The 20,575-nt window shown below is 38.0% G+C and overlaps 1 protein-coding gene across 3 annotated transcripts in view; it reads right to left on the reverse strand.

Moving 5' to 3' along the window:
* Positions 1 to 20,575, reverse strand: part of SHPRH (SNF2 histone linker PHD RING helicase) — a 124,149-nt gene that overhangs the window by 11,953 nt on the left and 91,621 nt on the right. For all 3 annotated transcript variants that reach the window (XM_072643640.1, XM_072643638.1, XM_072643639.1), the window contains exons 26-27: positions 1,150 to 1,242; positions 294 to 380 (exon numbers count right to left, since the gene is read on the reverse strand). In XM_072643640.1, coding sequence (XP_072499741.1) covers positions 294 to 380; positions 1,150 to 1,242 — 180 coding nt within the window. The remainder of the gene's footprint in view (positions 1 to 293; positions 381 to 1,149; positions 1,243 to 20,575) is intronic.

The raw sequence follows: 20,575 nt of genomic DNA on the forward strand, positions 1-20,575 counted from the left end.
CTATGAAAATAAGAACCACATGAGACAAGAATATTTTATCTTGATAATTAGGTGATAGCAGATGTTGAGTGAAGAAATTGATAGGACTTGACTGTCATTTCATTACTTTAATTTTAAAGTGATTCTTAGCAATTAAGAACTCTTTTCTATACAATCTACCTGATGGGTATTTACTAGGTATTTGCTGACTGATTTCTTTTTACTAAGTAGACTAGTTGACAGTAATATCAATCTATAAATAGAGAGTCCCCTCTGAATAACTTATTTATACATAGAAAGTTTTGTCAGCATACCTGAAATCTGTGAATTCCATTGATTTGTGCAAACACCATGTTGTTATCATACAGAGCTTTTGAAATAATGTCTAGTACATCTTGCCACTGGAATACACAAAATAAAACAAAAACCACTACTAAGCACAGTTCTCAGAATTTGAAAAATGAGTCAAGAGCAGCATTAACTTTCTTAGGCTAAGGATATCTAAAAATTGTCATCCATGCATATTACCTGGTTATATTTTGAAAAAAAGAAAGTTGAGGTTTAAAGCACACAAGAGAGCAGTGTTTAACTGATTAGCTATAATTGCCTTTTAGAATTAAGAATGAAGAGATTAAAATGAAACGACTTGTTTCAAAAATAGAATAAAATCCAGCATCCTTATTTAGTACTCTATTTACCATATCAGCTTCTGCTACCCTTTTATCCTCTCCAATACACACACAAACAAAACAACAAAATGAAATCCATCAATCTAACGTGATGTGAAAGAGTAGGTAGGCAGTATATGAAGTCTGAAGGTTACAAGCTCTAAAATATTAAAGTGTCCCAAACTTAAAATTATGAAATAAAAATCATATCATGTTTCTGTGTGTATATTTATAGGAATGGACTAGACGGCCCCTTAAAAGTCTCTTCCCACACTGAGATTCTGTGAATGGCCCTCTGAAGTGACATCAGACAGTAATTACTGCTGTCATACTGTCAGGTAGAATTTGTCTGATTGACCCAAACCTTAAAAAAAATCATTTAACAGTTATTAACATTTAGCTAATGGGTTGTCAGATGGAAGTAGATTAGAAAGCATTATCAACATTTTATAGTAAAGAGAAAAGAGTCAAATCAATATTAAAAAGGAAATGCTGATCATACCGTTGAGAAGACGAGTGATTTGGCACCTGGATTTTTAAACTGGATTCTCTTTAGAGTTCGGACCACAGCTTCTACTTTTGTAGAATGGCTACCCTTTGAACAAAATGAGAGAATATATCACCAAAAAACCAATCCAAAGAGAGAGAAAGCATAATCAACAGGGAGTACAACAGTTAAGTAATAATGCAGTAGCTAGAGAATATTCAATCTACTCCAACTCAATTAGAAATAGTCATTAAGCAAATAGTGTGTGAACGCTGTCTAAGGGACCAGAGTTACAAAGTTAGATAGGACATAGGCACTATTCTCAAGCATTTTACAATCCAATAATAGGAAGGGAAAAACAGACAAAAAGGAAAAATGAGAAAAGCTCAAAGAAAGAAAGAAGAGGTCCAAGCAAAGGACTATAAGAAATATCAGTGAATGAATTTTACCTGGGAAGTGGAAGATGGAAAGAGTATAAAGAAAGGTTTCTTGCAAGAAGGAGCAGCTAAACTGAGCCTTAAAAAATGGGAAAACTTAAATAGATGGATTAGAGAAAAGGGAGAGAGTCTACTCTGTGCAAGAACAGGTGAAGTGGCAGCTGAAATGATGCAAGCACCAACCAAAACTTTAACAGGGTTACAGAAAGATTTCCAGGGGGGCACTAAGGAATTTTTTTTTGAAAAGGGGATGGTAGGCTAACCTCTGGTAGATAAAAGTGGAGGTTAATGTACTTATTCCAACTCATAGAACTACACAGAACAGTGAAGAGAATGTTGGACTTGAAATTCAGCAGACCTGGGTTTGAATCCAGATTCAGTCACTGACCAGTTAATTTGACTCTGGGAAGCTACAGAAGCACTCTGGCTCTAAGCTGTTTCATTTGTAAAATGAGGGGGGTGAAGGGGAGGTAAGGTCCTTTCTAGCTCTAAAGTTAGAGTTTTGTGGTAACTTTATAAATTTTAAGTGCAGAGCTCCTCTTTTTTCTCCACTGGGGTCTGCTGTTTTATATTCTTAATCATATTAACCCAAATTCCTTAGGAGACATAAGGAAGGTTATTGACATAGATCAAAATGACAATGAGACGTTGGGTTCACCAGTCTTCTTCTACAATGCTATTATACACACACACACACTTCCAAAAAAAAATTACAAAAAACAAAAACAAGTTTTAACATTCCGCTCATCACTTTAAAGTGACTGGCCTTTAAAAAGCTTTTTGTAGACCATACTGAGGAATAAATTTGTGTCTTTCTCTGTGTGCTTTATTTATTTTTCAGAATATAATAAATATTTTTAGAATGAACTAGATTATATTACAGAGGGCTGTAATTAAGGTGAAAAAAAAATTCCCAAAGCACATCCAAAAAACTGTGAGAACTTCCTGCTTCCCTTTCACAACACCTCTTCATAGCTGCCCCTTTTTCTTCACTCACAGAGTCCCTGACCTCAATCAGATCCTCAGTATCTTTTGCTTAAACAATTATGCCCCTATTTCAGTTTTTCTAACTTTTCAACTCAACTGTTACACAGAGGATAAAATAATCTTAAACCACAGGTCTGGTCAAGCTATTCTCCTGATTAAGAATCTTCAGTGGCTCCCTACTGCATCTGGGATACATTACAAACTCTTCAGGCCCTGCACACTTGCAGACGTCAGTCTTTTTTACAGATTCCGTATTCTAGTCTACTAGCTGGTTTTTGGTTCCCTACACTCAGACGTCCAGTTTGTGTCTCAGGGATTTTGCCCAGGTTGTCCTCCATGGCTGACAAACACGCCCACCTCCTCTTGGCCTTTCAGAGCTCTCATCTTCCCAGAGGTGCAGTTCAGGTGCCATATACTTTTTGAAATCTTTCCTGACCTTCCCAGTTGTCAGAGCTCCCTTCCACTTGAAATTCTGTTGTATTTCCCAGTTTGTATGTTCCATAATGCAAAGGCTCCTGAGGGCAGGGATACTTTCTCTTTTTGTCCTATGTCCCAGCACAAAGCGGCTGCTTAAGAAATGCTTGTTGAATAAAAGTGACAAGCAGGTAAGTAAGGCAGGAGTCCATGTGTGCACAGGGTCCATGTGTGCAAAAATTTAAAAAAAATAAAGGGCAATGTAAAGCAACTTTCAATTGTCAAGAAACAATATGGTATAAATAAAACGGAGAAAAAAATAACAATTTGCACCATAGGGAAAAGAATAAAAAATCCCCCCAAAGACAAGTAAAAAGAATTCAAAGGGGAACAAGGCAAATGCTTCAGGATTAATATGGCTCTTCTCCTATTCCACCCTTCCCCCTCATTCATTGGTACAGTTTGGTATTAAAGATATCATTTAGAAAGATACACTCAAGTTTCCTGCCAGGGCACTCTATGAAAATATTTTCAAGGAAGACCATTTCAGTACCAATATGATCTTTCATTTTCTATAAACTATATTCCATATTAAGGTGATGGCTCCATGAATAAAAAAAGAAATATTTCCTCTACCTCCACATAGGTTAAAAAATAAACACCCCCTGCCCCAATACAACCTTGCAAAAATACTGAACTACCTGGCCCCAGCACATGTACTTCTCCAGACTTTAAAGGGTCAGTAACAAGGAGTTCCAGAATGTGAAAACCCTGCCTGGCAAAAAGCTCCAAGAAGCTAGGGCCAGCAGGAATTAATCCCTGCTTCTTACAGATGGTGAAAATGTGGCTGGGAGATCCAGAACCTGGAAAATGAGGAAGAGCTCGTGGTCAGTAGATGACCCATATCTGGGTGAGATTTCTGTAATGTGAGCATGTTTACTTTGGGATACCTTTGAAAACACTTCCAGTAATTTCTAAAGTAGCTGTGCTGGGCAAAAGGAGAATGAATGAATGAGGATCATATTAGAAAGGGAAATTGGGCAATTAAAATTTTCACATTCTATTCTATCTATGGAGCAATGTTTGGATTGGTCCCATGGTTCCCACATGAAGAGAGAATTTTGGATTATTTTTTTCCCTCCCAAGTCTATTTATTTATGAGGATGACATTTTAAATTGCTACCAGTGAAAAGACGTATATTTCTTTCCTTAAATCACAAGAGATGATTTTAAATAACCATTGTCTATGCATTTTTATTTAAATAACAATATTTTGTTTACAGGGTTCTATGATACCCCCTCCCCCTCTCCCCTACACTCCAACACTATGAGCAACAAGAAACAAATTAAGGTTGTAGCCTTTAATGTTACATGTGCTGCTTACTACTCACAAAGAGCCTGGTTTGAATCTATTAATTACATGTTCTGAACTTTTAGCACATATCAGTCATGAAATCTGAGTTGGAAGAGATCTCAGCAGCAATTTGGACCAACCTGTATACAAAAGATATCCATTCTAACATACCTAAGCACGAGTCACCCAGTCTCTGCTTTAAGGCCTCCAAGCAGAGGGAGAACTCATCATCTCTTGAGGCAGCCCAATCTGCTTTTAGAAAGCTCTAATTGTTAGGAAATCTTTCCTGACATCAAGCCTAAATGTCTCTTTATAACTTCTACTCACTTGCAGCTCCAGGTTCTGCCCTACCCTCTCTTCCATGTGACTGCCCTTCAATCACTTTAAAACAGCTATCACACCCCTCCTTTTAGTTTCCTCTTATCCAGGATAAACATGACTATTTCCTTCAATCAATCCTCATATGATACGGCCTCAAAGTCCTTTATCATCCTGGTAACCTTCCTCTAGACGCTATCCAGCTTGTCCTTGTCAATTTATGGTGTCTATATTTGAACATGGTACTCCAGTTGAGGTCAGATGGGAGCAGGGTACACTAGGTCTATCACCTCATCATTCCTGGGAGTTACATCTCTTAATGTTGCCTAACTTTTTGACTGCCATATCATATTGCCAATTTAATTAATTAATTAAGTAATTTATTCTAAAACCCCTCCAGAACTTTTTCAGAACAAGCACTATCTATCCACACCTATCCTGCCATATCCTTGTGAAGCTGATTTTTTTTTTTTGTACTCATACCAGGGCCAGTCTTAGAATAACAGCCTACCTTTGTTCCAAACTTGTATGCTTTTGCAAAAGCTGTTCCTCTGCCTCCTTAACTGTCATAAAAGGCATAATTTCCTTCAAGGGGTGGTTCTTGCTCTATCTCCTAGAAGGAACCTTTCCTCATCTCTCTAGTTTTTAGTGCTATTTCCCTCCTCAAATTTTCTTAGAATACTCTAGATCTATCCTTTTGCCTGTCATTATTTGGGAAAATTGTATCGTTAGTCAATCAGTTAACAATTTGACTCTCAAAATAATCCTATGAGGTGATCCTCATTTTACAGTTGAGGAAACCAAAGCAGGCAGATGCTAATTGGTTTTCACAGGGTCATACAGCTAGTTAAGTGTCGGAGGCCTCTATTACAGGCTCCAGGCTCTATACAACTAGCCATGAGAGAGGATAACTATGAATGTAACTTACAGACAAGCTCCCAAATAGCTATACTAGAGGGTAGCCATCTTTGACTTTGCCTTGATCTTTGCATCCAATTAGCATAAAAATCCAGGATGGTAGGTTGTATTGGTTTTGCTTCCACAAAATTTTTCATATTTGTCCCCTCCTGTCAATATATTTCAGGCTCACATCAGCTGTCATACTTGAATTGCCAAAACAGATAAGTGACCTCTATGCTTCAAGTTTCTCTCTCACCAATCTATCCTGCCAAAATAATTGCACACACACACCCCTTCTCTCAGTTAGGCGTTTGTAGCATTCCAGTCTGGCTACAACCTACCCCTTCTAACCTTATTTTACAGAATTCCCTTTCAAGCACTCTACATTCCAAACAAGCTCAATACCTTCCTGCTCTCTGACCTTGCTCTAAACCATTAGGTTGGCTTCATCCACACAGGCTGTCTCAAACATCTGTGGAATGAACTCTGTTCTGCCCTTCACCTACTGAAATCCTCTCTCTTAAATTCAGGCCGGGTACCACCCTAAAGCCTTTCCTAATTCCCCATAGGTCACAGTGATCATTACCCAAATTTACCTTAGATACTCAAATCTCTCCTCTGTCCTTATCACATTATATATTTTTCCATACCATTTTCTGCAAATCATAACTCCTATCCCCAATCATACTGTATGATTCATATGTGAAAGGATTATGCCATTTTTAATCTTTGTGTTCCAGTGTCTGCTCTACAAAAAGCACTTAATAAATGTTTATTGGAATGAATATAATGGGAGTTCAACTGAGACATTATTTTTGAGTAAAGGAATCATGGAAGGCTACAAGGAATAAACATCACTCAAACAGCCTTAAAAGATGGCTAGGATTTGGACAAGTAGAAACTGGTGGGGAAGGACAGTATTCTAGGTAGTGGGAATAGAGAAGGCACCAAATGGGGGAATCAGGGTAAGCTGAGTAAACTTAAATATGGAAGGAGTGATGTTTTATTGCAGGATACTATCTCACAGCTGCTAGACCACAATCTAATGGTGAATATTGGGAAGAGAAGGTTTGGGCTCAATGTAAATGACTTTGTCCTCTGATTACATTCTTGCTTCTTTTCTGGTCCAAGGACAACTAAGGAATTTAAGAGAAGTTAGTTTAGGTCTTGGGAAAGCATTAGGGTCTTTCCTGCAGTTCCAGATAATTACATAAGTCTGACTACCACCTGCTATGGTGCTGCTGCATCTTTTGGAGTGGAAGTACACTACCTTTTGTTCCTTATGGGTTTGCATGTTTTAGAGTTTCATCCATGTAAAAATACTAGTGAGGGAGATAAAAAGAACTAGATTGAAATTAGGCTGTGGTACAATGCTCAATACAATTTGAGCTCAAGGACTGTAGGAAAACAAGCCCGTGATACCGTTCACTTTGCTGCTTCTCCAGTGAAGATATGGAAGTTGGCTAATAGCTTTGCAGTTTTGCAAATTAAAAAAAAAAATGGAATTTTCTTTTTATTTTATACCAAAAACAAATACAAATACTTTTCATGAGGACCTTTGCTGAGATCAAGTCACCACTGCTAATGAAACAAAATAGGTGCCAAAAAATTACAAGCCTACAGCCCTTTCCCTTTCGAAAAGACAAAGCACTTTTTAAAGCCTCAGACTTCTGAGAAGGAAGTAAAAGCTTCTGGAAAGAACAGAAGAGATCCATTAACACAAAAGAAAATTTGTTTTAGAGTTTAGTCTGGAGGTCATCAGCATCTTAAATGCAGACTGGAAATGTCATGAAGGCCCACATCTACTAAAACAATGGCACCTAATCAAATTTATTTTCATCCCAAGTTAAATTTCATTTGGAGTGATTTTACTATACAATATGAGGCCTCACAGTAAAATCCTGAGAACATACAGTGTGAGGTAAGAGTTTAGCAGGTAGCAAGCAGTATAGAAGAAAGACCAGTACAGAAAAAAGAAGTGGACACACAGTACCTGGCACACAGTCAGCACTTAATAATAGCTTGCTGAAGGACTGACTGAACTAGAAGTTTCCATCCCGGCTCTACCACTACCTAGTTTTGTAGCCTTAGGTAAACCATACCACCTCTCTGACTTTTAATTTCCTACAAACTAACATCACAGGTTATGAGGAGAGTGCTTTGTAAACTTTAAAGTACCAAAGAAACACGAGTGAAGAGCTAGATGATAACTAGGTCTTTTCCAGCACTAATCTATGGAAGCCATTTTTATTTGGACAGAATGTCAGATTATATGACAGTACTATTGTAAATAAAACATTAATAGGAAAGATAGGTACTATTTTGTCTCTGTGATGAGTGTTAAATAGATAAAAACATGATTGATTAGAGCAATAAAACATTCCAATGCTGGTAAATTGGGGATCCAGTTTGAAAGGACAAATTGGATTGAGGGTTCTGCTGTTTGCTGACTTCCCTTCTCCTCACCGATGAGAATATGGGCAAACTAGAGAAGGCATGGCACAGATGGAATAAGACATTAGCAGTCAGTCTGGGAAATCTATTAGATTAGGCTTAAAGAATGATCTATATAGACAGTAAATATAGCACCTTCTCAAGTCTGACAAGTCCTTATTTGCTCATTCATTCAGCAAACATTTACAGGGTATCTCCTATGTGCAAAGAACTGTGATAGCGCTAAGGAGAACAAAAAGACAAATTCAACGTTGCTCATATTTCTTCAGAATAACCTGCAAATTATGCTTGTAAAAAGAGTTGCCAACCACCTACTGACCTTTTTGGAAATACTGACTTTGGGCAAGTTATTTAATCACTCTTGGTTTTAGTTTACTCCTACAAAATGAGGGGGCTGAACTGCATTAGTCCCCTATATCCTTTTACTAAGGGGATTTGTTTTGTGAAACTTGGGACTCAGGCATAGGGCCACACTTGGGTACCTAGAGGATCAAATGTGGCTTTGAGGCTGCAGGTCCCCACCCCTGGAATTATTAAAATACTACTACTTACTACCTAGTTAATATTTAGGTTTTACTTTATAGAACAAAAAGTACTTTTCCTCATAATTGCCATGGAGGTGGGTAGTACAAGTTCAGAAAAATGAAATGATTTGCTCCTACTGTCACAGTTAAGAAACGTTAAGAATTGAGAAGTTGACCCCAGATCTCTGGAATCCAGGTTCAGTCCTTTTTTCTCTTATAACGTGCTACCTTTTGCAAAAACTACCCATTAAACATGCTCTAATCACTAATACCAAGTGTGCAACTTGGCCATGGTGACAAGAGAGAAATTGTTAGTGATGAGAGGCTGTTGGAAGACAGGCACATCGACACATTGTTGGTAGATCCTTGAATTGATCTAAGAGTTCTGAATTTCAATTTGTAATCACGCAAGAAAGGTGACTAATTGTGGGCATATATACTTCAAGGAAGCTAAAAAAAATTGGAACAAAAGTCCAATATATATATAAAAAAAAAAACCATTCATAGAAGCACTCTTTGTGGTAGGAAAGAAGTGGAAACAAAGTGAGTTCCTAATTGTGATATATTTTATAAAAGGGAATATTCCCTATGCATTTAGAAATGACAAATTTGAGGAATTCAGAGAAATATGAAAAGATTTAGATGAAACGATTCAGAGAAAAATAAGGAAAACCAAAATAACAACATAGAAAATAACTATTAAAATATAGTAAATAAATATAATAAAAATAAACTTAAAATATAGTAAATCAAAAGATCAACAAAAGGAAGCTAAATTCTAATTAATGGAAAAAAAAAACAAGAGGAGAATGAAACATTTCTCCCACAGTACAGAGGGAAAGGATCACTGGACAGAACAGCATTTTCAGACAAGGTCTCTGTATTGGATGTTTTTGCTTTATTCCTTTCTCACAAGGGGGAGCTCACTAGGGATGGGTGGTAGATGAGTAGGAAATGACTACAATATAGAAATAAAAGACATCAGTAAAACAAAATTTTAAAATATCCACTTAAAAGTACTCTAGGGATATGTAATTTCACTGAAGCAGATTCAACAGATGATCTCTGCGAGTTGCTGTGGCCAAAAGAATATATTATCTTGAAGCTAAAACAGTGATAAATGTCTCCAACTTAGCTAAACTAGTCACCAGATGAAAGGCTTGTACTCTGGACCCTAATAATTCAGCAGGACTTGCCTGAACTCTACCAGGACAACTCTCAAGAGATAAGGACCATTTCTACTAGATTGATATTCTGCTGAATAGGATTAGAACCTATAATACTGAAATGTGGAAGAGATCCCCTGTATTCTCAAGGGCTGTGCACTGGAGAAATAGAGATTCTCTGGTGGGTCCTGCTGAAGAGGATGGAATTCAAATAAAGTCCTGGTAACTAATTATTTTTCTATTCTCTTTTTAAAAATCCATAAAAATTTAGTATGACTTCTGTTGAAAAGAAAACGAATTACTACAAAATTCAATAAATAGGTACCAAGCTGAAAGGATAAACTTTACATATTTCCACTTGGTTATTTGTTGATATTCAATAGAGGTCTTATAAACTTCTCAGTATCCATCTCTCCCCTAATGTGAAGTCTGGTAAAATGTATCAAATTCTGCATTTTATGTTGCTCTAGAATTAAACTCATAAATAGCAAAGAAATGATAAAAAACCAACCTCTATTACTACTGACAGACATAAGTAAACATCAGATACCTACAAAATTAAAGCAGGAAAGCAGAAATCTTCTGTTACTTTTATGAAAGGAGGGCAAAATTTGTAAATCACCAGTTGTCTTTAAAGTCATTTTCTCTCATTTCACTGGTACAGAAAGTAGCTCAATCCAATTCATCCAATCCAACACACATTTAGTAAATGACTACCATATGCAATAACTACTATGAGCAAATGACTACTACTAAGGCCTACTACTAGGTTTGGGGTATATAAAGACAAAATGAAAAATAAGTCGCTGTACTTAAGCTACTTGTTTTCTACTGGAGGGAGTCAACATGTGGCCAGAAATGCATATACATGATCATTTTAGGAAAGAGACAGCAAAAACAATTAGAGAAAAATGAGTTTTGAGAGAGAGGTGAGGAGGGAGTACTTTCCCATAAAAAAGTTTAAAGGCAGGAATGGAATTCTATGTTGGGAACAGTGAGCAGGTCAGTCTGGCTGAAGCAGGGTAGTAATGTACACTAAACCTAGAAGGAGAAGAAAAAGCAAGATTGTGAGGGGCTTTAAATGAAAGAGTTTGTCATCTATTACAGAAACAATAACAGGGAGTCTCTGGTGCTTCTTGAGCAAAGTAATACCATAGGCTAACTTAGGCCTTGGTTAAGACTCCCTCTGTAACTGTGTGGAGGATGGTTCAGAGAGGGGAAGCTAGAGGTTCAGCTAAGACACAAACTCCAGGTTAGATGGTGCAGGAGTAAGACAGAAATCATCTAATAAAAGCATGGTGTGCAGGACAGTTGTGGGATGTCACTTTCTCAGACCAGTGGACTGGCAGAGAAGGTTCTCTTGTTTGGCCATCTCACTCACCAGATCTATCTCCATTAGACCTTTTCTTGTGGGGCCATATAAAAACTACTGAATATGTATTAAAACTTCATGTTTTAGATGACACTGAATCTAGGATTATAAATGCAATCCTTTCAGTCACTAAGCAGTAGATGATGAAAGTTTTTGCAAAATTTCAAAATCGGTTATAGTGATTCGTAACATAAGATAGTTATAACTGACTAAATTTTAATAAGAAACTATCAATGTTTTTTTTTTTAAATTGAAGAAGAAACTTTTTAATTTTGGGAGGTAAATTTGTAATACTTATGCTTCTGAAGTTATTAAACCTTAAAACTGCACTGAGACTTTTGGGACACCCTGTATCATCTCAATGAAACCCTGACCTAATTAAAAGAACGTGAACAGAAATCTATGACAAGAGTCATGATTGATAAAGTCTTTAGACAATGGTAGAGAAATTAAAAGGTGATGATTTTATAATTAGAAACAAGGTTTCAATTATTAGTGTAGCTCTAATACTTTTGCCCAAAACATAAGTAGTCAAATTTTAATTTTTAAAAAGCTATTGTAAAAGACATCGGTGCAAGTACTATGTGTCATTTTTCTTAGTCCTTACCCTCTCTAACAATAAGAACTGGTATTTAAAAATTTTTTTTATGGATATTACCTTATTCAACCTTCATTTTCTTTTTAAAGAAAACTATCGACGAGGTGGAGCCAAGATGGTAGAGTAGAAAGACTCACATACTCTAGCTCTTCCCCCACTGCCCATAAAATACCTATAAAGAAAGACTATCAAACAAATTGTAGAGCAGCAGAAGCCACAGAACAACAGAATGGAGAAGATTTCCAGCCCAGTGACCTGGAAGGCTGACAGGAAAGGACTGTCACACTGGACGCAGAGCGGAGTTGAGCCCAGCCTTGGCTGCGGCACCAGGAGGAGCAGGACCTGAGCAGGCTTCGGGGGCGGAATCCTCGGCAGCAGCAGCAGTTCACAGATCCCTTAACCCACAGGCACCAAAGGTCAGGCATTTTCAACCAGAGCAAGAAGAGAGCAGGGTCCTCCCCTAGCCCTGACCCCAGGCTGCAGCAGCAGCAGCAGCAGCAGCAGCAGCAGCAGGCAATAGCCAGTGGTCCACAAGAGCTGCCAGGATCCATTGTTGGAGATGCTCAGCTTAAAGCCTCTGGGGGAATTGTGCAGCTGATCTGAATCTCAGTCTAGAGTCGGGCCAGGGAATAAACTCTTCTCCCTTGATTGTACCACCTTGGAGGAAATGAGAACTTACAGGTCCCCAGAGTATACCCTACTCTTGACAAAGGACCCAAAAGGCAATTAACTGGTTGGGAAAATGCCCAAAAAAGGGAAAAAAAACAAGACTATACAAGGTTGCTTTCTTGGTGAACAGGTATTCTCTCCCATTCTTTTAGATGAGGAAGAACAATGTTTACCATCAGGGGAAGACATAAAAGTCAAAGCTTCTGCTTCCCAAACATCCAAAATAAATATGCAAGGGGCTCAGGCCATGGAAGAGCTCAAAAAGGATTCTGAAAATCAAGTAAGAGAGGTAGAGGAAAAATTGGGAAGAGAAATGAGAGCAATGCAAGAAAATTATGAAAAACAAGTCAATAGCTTGCTAAAGGAGATTCAAAAAAATGCTAAAGAAAATAACATCTTTAAAAATGGGCTAATTCAATTGGAAAAAGAGGTCCAAAAAGGCAATGAGGAGAATGCTTTAAAAAGCAGAATTAGCCAGATGGAAAAGGAGGTTCAAAAGCTCACTAAAGAAAATAGTTCTTTGAAAATTAGAGTAGATTCTCCAATTGATAAATGGTCAAAGGATATGAACAGGCAATTTTCAGAGAAAGAAATTAAAGATATCTATAATCATATGAAAAAATGCTCTAAATCACTTCTGATTAGAGAGATGCAAATCAAAACAACTGTGAGGTACCACATCACACCAATTAGATTGGCAAACATGACAGAACAGGAAAATGATAAATGTTGGAGAGGATGTGGGAGAGTTGGAACACTAATTCATCGTTGGTGAAGCTGTGAGCTCATCCAACCATTCTGGAGAATGGTTTGGAACTATGCCCAAAGGGCTACAAAAATGTGCATACCCTTTGACCCAGCAATATTGCTTCTAGTACTGTATCCCCAAGAAACCACAAAAATGGGAAAGAGTCCCACATGTACATAAAATATTTATAGCAGCACTCTTTGTAGTGGCCAAAAACTGGAAATCAAGAGGATGCCCATCAAATGGGGAATGGCTGAATAAATTATGGTATATGAATGTAATGGAATACTATTGCACTATAAGAAAGGATGAACAAGAAGACTTCAGAAAGGCCTGGAAAGACTTATTTGATCTAATGCTGAGCAAAAGGAGCAGAACCAGGAGAACTTTGTGCACAGCAATGACCACAGTGTGTGAGAGTTTTTTCTAGTAGACTTGGATCTTCATAGCAAAGCAAGGACATTAAAAAAAAAAATTTGCAATGGTCTTCTAAGGCAAAATGCCTTCCACACTGAGAGAAAGAACTATGGAATTCAATCGCAGAAAATTAGAATGGAACAGAGGGAAGCTAATGACTTTATGAGAAACCAAGAAATTACAAAACAAAACCAAAAGAATGAAGAATGGAAGATAATGTGAAATACTTCATTGGAAAAACAACTGACCTGGAAAATAGACCCAGGAGAGACAATTTAAAAATTATAGGACTACCTGAAAAACATGACTAAAAATAAAAGAGCCTAGATATCAAATTTCATGAAATTATCAAGGAAAACTGCCCTGATATTCTAGAACCAGAGGGCAAAATAAATGTTGAAAGAATCCACTGATCACCTCCTGAAAGAGATCTGAAAAGAGAAACTCCTAGGAATATTGTAGCCAAATTCCAGAGTTCCCAGGTCAAGGAGAAAATATTGCAAGTAGCTAGAAAGAAACAATTCAAGTATTATGGAAATACAATCAGGATAACACAAGATCTAGCAGCTTCTACATTAAGAGATCGAAGGGCTTAGAACACGATATGCTAGAAGTCAAAGGAACTGGGATTAAAACCAAGAATCACCTACCCAGAAAAACTGAGTGTAATACTTCAAGGGGAAAAAATGGTCATTCAATGAAATAGAGGACTTTCAAGCATTCTTGATGAAAAGACCAGAGCTGAAAAGAAAATCTGACTTTCAAACACAAGAATCAAGAGAAACATGAAAAGGTAAACAGGAAAGAGAAATCACAAAGGACTTACTAAAGTTGAACTGTTCCTACATGGAAAGATGATATTTGTAACTTGAAACTTTTCTCAGTATCTGGATAGTTGGAGGGATTATACACTCACTCACTCACACACACACATAGAGAGAGAGACAGAGACAGAGAGACAGAGAGCACAGGGTAAGTTGAATAGGAAGGGATCATAGCTAAAAAAATAATTAAGGGGTGAGAGAGGAATATATTGGAAAGAGAAAAGGAGAAATGGAATGGGGCAAATTATCTCTCATAGAAGAGGCAAGAAAAAGTTTTTCCAGTGAAGGTGAAAAGGGGGGAGATGAGAGGGAAAAAGTGAAACTTACTCACATCACATTTGGCTCAAGGAAGGAATAACATGCACACTCAATTTGGTATGAAAATCTATCTTACACTACAGGAAAGTAGGGGAGAAGGGGATAAGCAGGGTGGGGGGATGACAGAAGGGAGGGCAAATGGGAGAAGGGGGCAATTAGAAGTAAGCACTCTTGGGAGGGACAAGGTCAAAAGAGAGAATAGAAGAAATGGGGGGCAGAATAGGATGTAGGGAAATACAGTTAGTCTTACACAACATGACTATTATGGAAGTCATTTGCAAAACTACACATATATAGCCTATTGCTTGCCTTCTCAGTGGAGATGGGTGGAGAGGGAGGAAGGAAGATAAGTTGGAACTTAAAGTTTTAGGAACAAATGTTGAGAATGTTTTTGCATGAAACTGGGAAATAAAAAATACAGATAATGGGGTACAGAAATTTATCTTGCCCTACAGGGCAAAAGTGAAGATGGGGATAAGGGAAGGGAGGGGTGTTAGAAGGGAGGGCACATTGGTGCAAGGGGCAATCAGAATGCATGGCATTTTGGGATGGGGGGAGGAGAGAGATGGGGAGAAAATTTGGAACTCAAAATTTTGTGGAAAAGAAATGTTGAAAACTTAAAATAAACTAACTAAATTTAAAAAAAAGAAAATTATCATTTATCTTTAGCATTCTTTTCTTTTTAAATTTCAAGTTCCAAATTCTCTCCCTCTCACCCCTTCCCCATTTACTGAGGAGGCAAGTAATATGCTATCTATTATACATGTAAAATCATGTAAAACATAACTCAACCTTTACAAGAGGTATGATAGAGGCACTACAGAAGGACAGAAGATTATGTCCATTTAACCAATGAGAAAACTTCTGGCTCACAGAGGGTAAATGACTTCCCAGAGCCCTAAAGGCTGGTGTATGTGAGAGGAAGGATTTGAACACAGCTCTGTCCTGATGTCAAACTCAATGCTTTCCATGATACTGTGCTGCTGCTGCTGTTATCTACAGGCCCTTCAAAGAAATTGTTTTCACAGCCAATTCTGTTTATTGTGTGGCTCTGACCATTCCCTCCAATAATCTAGCAGAGGCAACTATCTTTATCATAATAGCTGAGACTGCTCAGTCTGCTTGTGGTCACAGCCTGAAGTAACATAACAGTGACATAAGGGATGTACAACTTTTCAACAGCTCTGACAATGCCTGTGAGTGTCAGCTCCCTCATAACTAAATCACCAACCCTCACAACTAAGCACAAATAACACTTTCATCTCCTAGTGAAAACAATCTCAACAAACTAAATGTCCTTATTTACTGATACTGAGGAGACAGGAAGATGGATCAGATTTTCAATTGGGATGACTAGGAAAATTTGGGTTGATGCTCAATACATTTTCTCTGGGGTTCCATGGCTGTTTCTATATAGATTCTTCAGTTCATTCATTTTTCTGCTTTCTGTTTTATGTCCCCACAAAAATCCTTTTCTTTCTTACCCTCCTTTGTGTTTCAATTCTTTTGAAGTGAAACTTCACTGTCATACAGTTTCAGGCCTACAAAACAGTTTCAGCTAGGGAAGTGTTGGCATGCATTGTTTTATTTCTGTCTGCACCTGTTCTCCACATGCTGAACAGCCTATCTATGTTGATGGTGCTAACAGTGACAGTCAGATCAAATTTAGTGCAGTCATGCTGCATGTGAGCTTGGTGGGGATGGGTGAATATTGGTCCAAGTACATGCTTGAGGCCAATGTTGGGTACTACGAGCATTCACAAGTTGCTGCTTGGTATTACTGCTTAATGATTACTCATCTAACTACGAAAGATCACAGCTGGCTCAGGCTGTAATAAATTCTCATTGCTTTTTCTATAATTTTGCATAATTATTTAAAATAAAGTTAGGAATTGTAGAGAGTTGTTGGATTTTCTTCAAGTTAAGCATACTTCTGGGCACTAACTGTAAACACATGCAACTCCCTGCCCCTTATTAGTAACAACATCCCTGCACTCCTAAACAGCACTCTGCTCCACATTAATGATGTACATACTGATTGGCTTACCTACTACTAGACTCCAATCAGTATGTATTTCTGAAGTGCCTACTATGTGCCATGCACTATGTTAGGCAGTGGGGATACAAAGAAAAACAATCCTGCCCTCGAGGAGCTTATACTTTACAGGGAGATGACATGCATACAAACTTATATAATGAATACAAGATATGATATTTATTTTTTGGGGGGGAAAACTATAAGTTGGGTGGATCAGAAAATGACTACTATAGGAGGTAGCATTTGGAGTGATATTGGGAGGAAACTAGGGATTCCAGGAGATGAATGGAAAGAGAAGATTGTGTGTAAGAAACAACTATGTGGTCAATTTGGCTGGACCACTGTGAGTAAAGGAGTATAATGTATTATGGAGAGATTGGAGTCAGGTGGCAGAGGGTTTTAAATGCTTGAAGAATATAAATTTTATCCCAGAAGCAACAACGAGCCACAGAGAAGAATGACAGACATGGTCATACTTGTTTTAGGAGTATCACTTTACCAGCTGTGTGGAGAATGGATTGGAAAGGGGAAAAGACTAGAGGAAAGGAGACCAATTAGGAATCTATTTTAATAGTTTGAATGAGAGGTGATAAAGGCCTGAATTAGGGTAGTGGCTGTGTAAGTGAAGCAAAAAGGGAAAAAATATGAGAGATGTTTTGGAAGTATAACTGATGTGATTTAGCAACTGACTGAATAGCAATGAGGCAGTTGGTGGCACAGTAGAGTGCTGGACCTGAAGTCAGAAAGATGTGAGTTCAAATCCAGCCTCAGACACTAGCTGTGTGACTTTATGTAAGTCATATAGCCTCTGTCTCACTTTCCTCATCTACAAATAATAGCACCTACCTATCAGAGCTCTTAGCACAGTCCCTGGCCCAGAGTAGGTGCTATACAATTACATATTCCTCTTTTCTCCAATACAGTTAATGATGATAATACTGATGGTGAGATGATAACAGCAAACAGTAAGTAGGTTTTAAGATGTGCAAAGCACTTTATAAATGTTATCTCATTTTGTTCTCACAACAACCCTGTGAATTAGTGCCACTATTGGCCCCATTTTTCAAATGAGGAAATTCAAGTTCGCAGAGGTTAGTGACTTGTCCATAGAGGCACAGTTAGTGAATGCCTGAGGCAGGATTTCAACTCAGTCTCTACTGGAAAAGTGGGGCAGGAGAGAATCAGGAGTCCAGGATGGCTCCAAGGTTGTGAACTTGGGTGGTTCCCTCCACAGGAAAAGGAGAGGTGTATAAGGACAGGAGCTGTGTGCTCTTCCAGCAGCCAGCCCATGCTCTGGGCACAAATGGCATTTGATAAAAATGCTTCTTGTTGCTAATACTGTTGAATTAAACGGTAAACAAACACTTCATAAAGTGAATTTATATTAAAAGCCCTTTCAGTACAATGGGTTTACTTCTAGATAAACAAGTTATTGTGGCTCTAGACTAATTGTAAGAGAAGACTAAGACTGAATTGAACGGAATGGAAACTGCAGGGTGGATATAAAACACTCTATGATGATATTTGTGGGGCACTCATTCTGCATAAGATTTCATTCGCTAATCATGTTCATGTGTATTGTCTTCTGTAAGCCTCTAAAGTATTTTAGACAATTAGATATGAATTTGTTTAGTAGTGAAGTTTGACTAGTTTGTCAATCTATTTTATGTTTATTCGAAAAGTTAGAATTTTTCCAATCTACTTAAAAATTTTTAATCACATTTAGCAGTGACTTCAATGAATGACACTTGATTAACTTTAAAAAAAAATAACAAAATGAAAGCCAAATAGAGAGTTTCTTGGGGATTTTAAGTTAACAAGTATTTTTCCTCTGAGATGAAGAGTATTTTTATATCAGCCTGCAGAAATTGCAAAGGATTAAGAAATTCGAAATTTGATTCACTGTGGGTGAATACCCGCATCTGTGCAGTATTTCCCTAAGGGCAAGGAGTCATTTATACCAAGGATCCTTCCCCACTTTGGGGTCAGGGCTCTTGCTGGCAAGAAATCCTCTGTATGAAATGCAGCCAGATTTAGGACACAGAGAGAACACCACGTGGGGTGTGTGTCCTGCCAAAGAGGGCCTCCTCACAATCCAAACTGCCTGGTGTCTGTCAGAACTTGCTGGGGAATTTTGTTTGCTTTATGAAGTGACTACTGAGTTCCAAGGGTCATTTAGGAATACTGAAAAAAACGGCCATATGTATTGTTAAAATAAGTTAATACAGAAATGGTTTTAATGTTTCACTCACTTAACATAAGTACAATCATAAAGAACAGTTGCAAATCCAACTTGCAAATTGTAATTTGTAAATTGATTTCCCGAATCAGGTAATGGGGTTGTAAATATAGTAGAGTATCTCTGGATTTCAAATAACTAAACAAGTAGGGTCTCTACTATTCTTTTAAAATATTCTTTTATACCACTGGAATATTTTGTAATCCATAAATCAACTACATTCTGGAGGATACTATTTGAAATTATTTATGCTGTTAAATTTTCTAAGGTAGGCCTGACATGAAACCCTGAAGCAAAATATGCAGTATGGACAATATAAATATCTCCATGTTTCAAATAACTTCTTTAAGACTGTTTTTCTAAAATATAAGGACAACATTCTTTAAGGGGAAAAGTTGAAGAACTTCTTGAGGATCAACAGAAAAAAACAGTGGGAGCCTAAGAAGACATTAGGTAGGGGCAGCAGTAAGTGGCACCAGTGATGGCAGAGTGAATAATGTGACAGGAAGCAGCAAGCCAAGATGGCAGAGGAGGCAGAAGCCAATGTGGTGAGAAATAGTCTGAGGTGAGCAGAGGGAGACAGGAAGGGACAAATCCTTTTGCTTCATAAGAAATGCCATGTTGGTTCACTTGTCTGCCCTAAAGAGCATTTATGGAGCTATCACAGAAGAGGGCACCTATTACTGGGTTAATCCTACATTCCTATCAAAAACTGTCAGTTATTTCTCATGTTTATTAATAGTAATAAAGTAAAAAGCTAGAGCACAAAAAAAAGGACAATATTGACTCCTACCCGGCATGACATCAAACATTACTGTTTCTGATGCCATCTCAAGCTCGAAATGGCTTCTACCAAATGAACAGATGTCCTGAGTTAGAGGAGATGAATGATTCAGGCTCATAAAGGCTGTGCTATTGATCCACTGATGGCTATGCTAATCACCTCCCAGATCTTACTGCATGAAGTATGATTGCCAGTTCTAATTTGTATTAATAATTTAGATTTGATTTTAGGCTTTGGTAAAATGTCTTAAGTTAGGGGATAGCAACTTTCTTAGCCTTGAGCACCAGGTGTACTGGTAAGGAAAGAAATGTTTGTGTATTCCCACAAACCTACAGTAGAGTCAGAGAAAGTAGAGAGGAAAGAAAAAAATGGGAGAACAGCAACAAAAAGAGGAAGGAGATAGTAAAGGGGAGGTAAAGCTTCATTTTCTCTCTCCTCTCTGTCTATAAGGGTGCTCAGTCTCATCTCTCCTCAGACACCCTTCCCTGAGCCTGTCAGTACTTTAGGCTGTTGCCCTACATCGTGCCTTCCCTTCACTAATGAACTTTCCATCCATACTCCACTTCCTCAGCACCCTGTAATGGCTTTTTCTGTTGTTCCCAATGTTCTACTGAAATTGCTCTCTGTGAGGTCACCACTGACCTTGGCCAGTGCCCACACCAGCCTGAACTTTTGTAGCAACTGACAAAACCTATTTCTTCTGCTTCTGTGAACACGGCTCCATCTGCCTGATTTAATTCTTGGTCTTTCTCTGTTCGGCCTACTGCCATTGCCCTCCTCAACCCTCCCCTGCTCCCTGCTACCTCACAGCCTCCTTTGATTGTTTTCATCTCCCATTAGAATGGAAGCTGCTGGAGGATGGGGACTTTCTTTTGGCTTG

Source organism: Notamacropus eugenii, chromosome 2 (genome assembly GCF_028372415.1).
Source record: "Notamacropus eugenii isolate mMacEug1 chromosome 2, mMacEug1.pri_v2, whole genome shotgun sequence".
NCBI classification, from domain to species: Eukaryota; Metazoa; Chordata; class Mammalia; order Diprotodontia; family Macropodidae; genus Notamacropus; species Notamacropus eugenii.